The sequence below is a fragment of the Micromesistius poutassou genome (assembly GCF_964030765.1).
Source record: "Micromesistius poutassou genome assembly, chromosome: 4".
Classification (NCBI taxonomy): domain Eukaryota; kingdom Metazoa; phylum Chordata; class Actinopteri; order Gadiformes; family Gadidae; genus Micromesistius; species Micromesistius poutassou.
Genome location: NC_140274.1, coordinates 11,305,774 through 11,313,297, shown reverse-complemented (window position 1 = coordinate 11,313,297; position 7,524 = coordinate 11,305,774). Strand labels below are relative to the sequence as shown.

The window sequence follows — 7,524 nt, the reverse complement described above, 5'->3', positions numbered from 1 at the left end:
AATATCAGTGCACACCACATGTGAGCAATAGATGCAGATGCCCTTTGTTGGAGGATCTGAGGGACCTTTGGACTGAGTGGGGTTGTACAAGGTCAATGATGTAGGCTGGGGCCAGCCCATTGTAAGTTATGTAAATTACGTAAGTAAAATTTACGTAAATTGCGTAAGTTACGTAAGTTAAAGTTATGTAAATAGCGTAAGTTACGTAAGTTAAAGTTACGTGAATTGCGTAAGTTACGTAAAATACATAAGTCACAAGTTACATAAATTGCATAAGTTACTAATTACGTAACTTACCTAAGTTACGTAAGCTACAAGTTGTAAGTTACGTAAGTTACAAGTTGTAAGTTACGAGTTACAAGTTGTAAGTTACATAAGTTACATAAGTAACAAGTTACAACAAGTTACGTAAGTTACAAGTTGTAAGTTACGTAAGTTACAAGTTGTAAGTTACGCAAGTTACAAGTGTTGTACACTTCTTTGTTATTTGGATATTTCTCAGAGACCCCGTGCATCAGACTAACCAGCTCACCGAGATGGTTTTCTCTCTATTCCTTTTTCATTTCGGTGATGACATTAATGCAAGAGGAATGGTGACTCAGAGCTTGGTTACTCTTCAAGTTCCAAAATGAGGGATAGAGACAAGACATCTGGCTGTTAAATATATCACACATGTGGAATTGTTTTTTTTTCCTATTATATAATTCCCTCAAACTAAAAACTATAAATAAAACATGTATTTAAATTTTACCTATGACATTAGAGAAGATGGAAAGAAGTTAATCTACTATGCCTTGGCATCCTGCGGCTTTTCCATTAGTTCAGGGCCTGTGAGTGTAGTGGGCGAACGGACCGAGCCGACAGAGAAATCACTTTAGACATAACAGCTCGTTGGCGGCGTCTGTCTGGGTAATGGAGGCCAAAAATCCTGTCCATTAATGTTAAATCATCCTCATTCGTTTATGTTAAATCAAGGCAAGGGACCTTTCTTCAGAGACATTTTTAAGATGTTATAGTCAGGACAGTACAACCACTTAATGGGATTGGAAGCTCTGTGTTTAAATACAGCTCCACTAGAGGGCGCCAATGTACCACTGGTCAACAGCCTCTTAACCGACTCGGGTAATAGGGCCTCTATGGTGGACTCCTATGGTTATGGGTCTGAACAACATAGTCTACAAAACATCCAGTAAAGCCTCACACTCTAGCAGAGCCATTAACTTTTTCAGATAACTTGGGAAAGATAATTGAATCCAGCCGCTTGTCAGATATCCCTTTAATTTAATAGGACAATAGCTTAATATAATATACCAACAGGTGTTTATATGCTTATGCTTGACAGACTAGGCCTACAGATGAACAGATTAACCGTTTTGTCACTATTTGAAGAGCATACAGTTGTTATGGTCACATCCCTTCATAGAGTTAAGGGTATCGTGGAATATCATGCACTGGCGTAAGTAAGCCTGTAGGGGATGCACTCGGACCAGTGCTGGGAGTGGCCCATCGGTCGTGAATGGGCACTCTCCCCGATCCCACGAAACAAAAGTATGATTGAGGTTATGGCTAACCCCACAACTCATCCTCATCATGGTCTTTTTATATAGCAGAACATAATATATCACAAACGGTAGTTTGTGGTCATGTCAATGCAATGATTGCTTCTGGGAAATATGCATATCAGCCTATGCTGTCGACGGTTTATTATTAATCAAGTGGCCCTGTGGCTATAAATGTTATGCACTTGTCAATTATACCTATGTACGGTGTAGCGTGTGTTTGTGCGTTTGTGCGCGCACAAGTGTGCGTGTAAATCTCGCACCAGGGCCCATGGGTGGCAACTACGTTTGGCCATTGATATCGTATAGGCCTTCTTTATATAAAAAAAACTTAACTTTACAGGTTATAGTAATGTAGTGCCTTCATGTGGGTCACAATGGAACATGCATTCTCAGCATTACAATTTATTGTCATTGATATTAATGTTTTCTATGGGTTCAGTTAGACAACTGTGACATTCCAGAGATGATAGGCCTTAATTTGGGGGATGGATGGATGGATGGATGGACAGAGGGGGGGGGCTTGAACAGTAGCCCATTTCATGGATTAACACCCTCCTCTCTGTGTGAAGGTCAACAACCGGGGGGCTATTAAGGTGCTCTCTGACCTGATGGCTATCTTGCCTTTATCCTCAATCCCAGCCCTCTTCTCCCTGGCTCTCTGTTCATTTCTCTCCCCAGCACTCTGCCCCAGCTCTCTGCTTTCTGCTTTCTGCCCCAGCTCTCTGCTTTCTGCTTTCTGCCCCAGCTCTCTGCTTTCTTCCTCAGCTCTCCGCTCTCCGCCCCAGCTCTCTCCTAGCTGCCTGTGCTCTTATCATCCGTTGAACCACTGATCACATCACACCTTTGTAAAGGAGGCTATCTGGATTATCTGGATAATTGTGACAAACCTCTTAATTAGCATTGTGTCAGTGGTGGATAGGAGCCAATAGCAATTAGCCTCCTCTGTATTTCTGCTTATCTCTTTTCCTTGCTGTCACTGTGGTAACAGCCTGTTCTGGTCTCCTAACTATTGCTGTGCACTCTGCCAGAGGCATGGGCATAAGCTGCAGCGTGTGTGTCTGACTTTGAGTGATTTATTTCATAGGTCTTATGTTCCAATACAATTATGTCACACAATAATAAGTCACAATTTAAAAAGGTCCATAAGTAATCCATAAATCAAGACAAAGTGTTAGCATCTGTACTGTGTTGAAACAAAGAAGTGCTCAAGAGAGAGTGCTCAAAAGAGATACTCAAGTGTATGATATTCTTCTTGCAACCTGTATTTGTTTATTTCATCACCATTAGCTGACGTCTTGACAACCAGCTACTCTTGGGGTCCAAGACAATCTTAGTAATGCACATACAGTAATTACCTAAACATATAGTTATAATTATGGTCACATATCCTTACAAATAGTAGTAATCTAAACATATAGTAACCCAGTCTGAAACAAAGTGCATCCTTCCACGCTCAACCCTCCCCCCCCCCCCCCCCCCCCCTTCCCACACAGCAACTAGCCAGACTAGGGAATACTGATCTAATCTTCTGTGTGAAAATGATGAGTCATAGAATTGTGGTGGGTGGTGAGTGGGGGTCCAACAATGCAGAGAACCGGATAGCTGAGTGACTGTGTCAGATGAGATGTACAATATAGTACTACCACGTAACAGATGACAATGATAGAAAGTCTGTAAAGGGGAAATAAGTCTACAGGTTACCACGAAGCAAAGTGAAAAATGGGAGACTAGATAAATAAATTTAAAAAGGGCAGTAGTATATCAGTGGTGGACTTGAGTTTTGTGTTATTTTCCCACACTGCTTCAAACCGGGACCGATAGGGGATCAAATGTTAAAGATCAAGTCCCTTAAGTATGAACATCTTTACTCTCTGCGCTTCCACTGTCATCATACTTCCTCTTCTCTGTTAACACGGTCATAATGTATCCCTTACATATAAACACTGCAGAGTGGGCTCATGGTGTCAGCAGACAAACAATCCCTGAACCCTTGGCTCTGACGTCTCTCTGAGGACAGAGGCTTGCGTGGATGTCCTTTATCATGTAGTGCAAATTGGTTGGACACCACGAGTTGTGTTAGTCACTGATTGAAACTGATCATTGGTTGGCCAAACGGTGCTGTCCAGAGTGCTGAATTGATACACCGATTTTTATAGTGGTGACGTCATGGCCAATATCCTTGACGAGGAATGGGAGATCAACTTCATACAGCAGCCTTGACATCGCACATCTTTCCTTTTTCTTCCTACCACAAGACTAAATGATCAAACTGAGGTTCAGATGCATGCTATTGCAGGCCATGACTCAGAATCAGGGAACATTAACCACAAAACACTGGAGGGCCCCTTTATGCACACACACAATTTTCAAGTGAGCGTCAACAGGGCCGGTAGCTATCAAATAAACACATCCAGATATGGTCAAGTACAGAACGCGAACAAGCATTCAGAAATGTAATCCAAGCAAAAATGTAAAATGGATCCTGCAATTTATAAATAATGTGATAACTTCCTGCAATCTGAAGAAAATAAAATATATTTTTAGGTTATATAGTAGTATATAATATAGAACAATATATTTAGATAATATAATTGTTTATGAGAGAAAATGCATTTGATGAGACAATAATAGCCATCTCTACACAATGTTTTTTATTATGAACTCAAATCATCTGAGACATGACAGAACACACTTTACAACAATACATTCATGAGTTGATGCCACATAGTCATGTCAGTTCTCCCAGCAGGCCCACACTGTGGGCTCCTTTCCAACACAGAACATGGACGACATTGTCAATTCATGTGAGCAGGGATGAGGTTAAGGTCTTAAGAAATACCTGAGAGAAATATGTCTCTAGTCAACAACAAATTGGTCCAACTGGAGTTTGAATCCTATCGTTCTTATATCAAAAAAGGGCCATGCAGTCCAAAACCATTACAAAAGTGGTGGTGTTTAGGGGCAGCAGCAGTGGTTTCTTGGTTGGGGTTAATGATAGCATTAGATTTTCGTAAAGCATCATATTGTCCATTTATCCTTTCACACATAGCCGATTGCTAAAAAAAGTGATTAATTGTCAAATAAGACAGGAAGGAAGGCACATGACACCTCTTTTAATGATTAGAAAAACTAGACTCTAATAATACGTGTTTAAGCAAGCAGACCTGTAAAGTATGGTAAACAGAATAACATGTATGGTCCCTTAACAGGAGAAAAACACATTTTTTAACATGAGAATTATTGAATGAACTAACCTTTTACTAGATATCAAATGATGGAAGACTGGAATTAGAAGAGCAAATTAAAGGTTGTGTTTGGCAACGACAAGTAGCTAATTTCCTCATAGTAAATCCTTTCAAGTGTATAAACAGGTGTTACTTGGTCCTTAGCAAAGCAAGTACAATGTAGTTGTGTCCATTGGCACATATAGTGTTTCAGAGCCATAGCAAAAGGATTTGTCACTTTCTTGTTTAAATGTGTTAAGGCATACTTGTTTCACAGACTTTACAATGTTATGCAACAGAAATGACATTGTATTGGAATTCTTATAGATAACATTCTGAAACACAATGCTTATCCCAGCAGCGTTTGTCAGAAACCCTTATTGCTGCTTTTACAGCAAAGTGAGCACAAGCATTAGATGTTACTGTTAGTATTTCTATCAGCATATAAACACAGTTGCGACCACAACCCAATATCTCTTCTACAATTCAATCAACAACCTAAAATGCTTGCGGATCTTGCATTGGCCTGTGGTCTTGAAGCAACGACAAAATCATCAGTAAACAGTCGAAAAGAGGAAAACACACTGTTAGAGTGGTCATTGGTATGTGACGGAATGAACCCCCCAGCCGAGGGCCAGCGGGCCCTCAGAGGTACACGTCCATCGTGTTGAGGATCATGTGTCGACACAGCGGGCAGTTCTGTCGGTAGAGGGCCTGCCGCAGCAAGATGTCCGTGCAGCCCCTGCACAGGCAGAGGTGCCTGCAGGGCAGCAGCACCACCGTCTTGCTACAGTCCTGGCAGATCACACATTTCTTCCTCTCCTCCTGCTCCTTGAGCAGACTCAGCAGGTTCTTGGCATGCGGGAGGCCCTCCTCTTTACCCGCAGCCCGGAGCTGTTTCAGGGGTCGGACCTTGCTGGAGCTGGGGCAGGCCTGGTCTGGTTGCTCCCGGTAGGTTGCGTCTCCCGCACTCCCATCCGGTGGGTCCCGCTGCTCTTCTCCAGGGTCCCCGTCACCGCCCACTCTGTTGTCGATGTTGTTGTTGTTGTTGTTCCTCCATGCTCGCATTCGTAGAGCGAGGCTCAGCCAGCTTCCCTGCCGCGATAGCTGCCTCCATAGCCACCTCTCCTGCAGGTACAGGCGTCGGAGGAGTCTTTGGGCATGCCTTACGGCCCCAGGAACATGTCCGGGCACTCTCTGCAGGCTTCGAGTTATGGTTTGTGCAGCAGAGTATAGTCTTTGCAGCGTCGGGACTGCATTGATGTAATGGACAGTCTGTCGCCTGACTTGATGGACCAGCTCTGGGTTAAGGTAGACGGTGGTAGCTACGGCGATAGTGATGGTGAGCAAAAGGCCATAGATGTTCATTATAAAGATACTGATGAAGATCTGTGTCAGTGAGACCAGAAAGTCCAGCACCAGTTTGCATGGCGTCCACAGTAAGGTGGAGGTCCCGACAAGGCTGCTATAGAGGAATGTGATGAGGGTCAGGGTGAGTTCCACAACCTTCTGTAGTGGACTTGAGACCGTGTGCCAAACACTGATGAGAGCAGAGTACATGTTCTGGGTGCCAATAAGCACGTAGTTGACCACCGTGTTAGCAAAATAGACCGTTAGGCTTGCAGCAATACCAAAACATTCCAAAACAAACAGCAATCCCCTGTAGAGATACTCTCTTCCACGGAGGAAGACGTGCATAGATAGGTAGCCCACCATCTTCAGGCTCTCTAGTAATCCTCCGAGAGCGAGCAGGCAACTTCCTGCCATGTTTACGGTGCCATGGGAGATGACTGAAATTGTTTCTGCCATGGATATCAAACAGAAAAGAATGCAATTCCAAAATCCAACGAGGAAGTTCCAAAACAATACAGGTAGGTTGTTTACAAACGTGACGACGGCTAAAATAGACCGCACCACAGTGTGGACGATGACAAAGTTTAAGTCCAAAAGGAAACTGAGAAAGTCTAGGCATTTTACTACAGAGGAAATTATCAAAGGAAAAATAAGAAAGTTGACTAAAGCCATTGTATCGTCGCTGCAAAACAACTAGCGCGATCCAGACTGGCTTGGGCTTTAGAAGCAGTCCATGTCTAGTGTTTGGTGTACAGGTGTACTTCACATTATACTGTTGTATTTAAAAAGCAAAGACGTGCAAAGCGGAAAAAAATCGTCGTTTGTAATTACGTGGGAATACAGAGATATCTTTCTGCGTTCTGGTCAGCCAGGAGCAAAACGCTCAATGCACACTTACACAGCGGATGTTTATGTTCAAAAAGGACCGAGAGGTTTCTCTTAATCCCAGGGTTGTGAGTCAAACTGTTCCACTCTCCCGAAAAGGTATCAAACATCATTTTATGCGGCCAATTTTTCAACGAAAACTATTTGCGTAATCCCGACAATAAACATAACAATCACAAAAAAACTTCCCACTGTTCAGGGTAGCCGCCATACTTCTTTTGACTATTCGGTGGTCAGCTGACCTCACCACTTCCTGGAAAACACTGCGTGATTTTGGCGCAACCGCATGCGCATACAATCGGCCCTAATAGTGTTAAAAAAATAAGATATTAGTTTAAACTTCAAATATTAGTTTAAACTGTAGGCAATCTGCATTCAAATATAGCATTCTACAAATAATTCTGAAGATTGCCAATTTATTTAATCCATTGCCCATTCCATTGAAATTAACTCAATGCTCAAGGCATCGACTTGCATATCCCATTTCCTCACATTGAGAC

At 42.6% G+C, this 7,524-nt stretch overlaps 1 protein-coding gene across 1 annotated transcript; it reads right to left on the bottom strand.

Annotated features, from left to right (window-relative positions):
- Window positions 1-4,205: 4,205 nt before the first annotated feature.
- Window positions 4,206-7,224, bottom strand: rnf26 (ring finger protein 26). The gene has a single exon (XM_084466467.1). The coding sequence runs from the start codon at window positions 6,809-6,811 to the stop codon at window positions 5,432-5,434; it is 1,380 nt and encodes a 459-aa protein (XP_084322593.1). The 5' UTR covers window positions 6,812-7,224; the 3' UTR covers window positions 4,206-5,431.
- Window positions 7,225-7,524: the final 300 nt, after the last annotated feature.

What these genes read in the sequence shown, in the direction of transcription:
- rnf26 (XM_084466467.1), bottom strand. Translation starts at nt 6,811, where the DNA reads ATGGCTTTAGTCAACTTTCTTATTTTTCCTTTGATAATTTCCTCTGTA.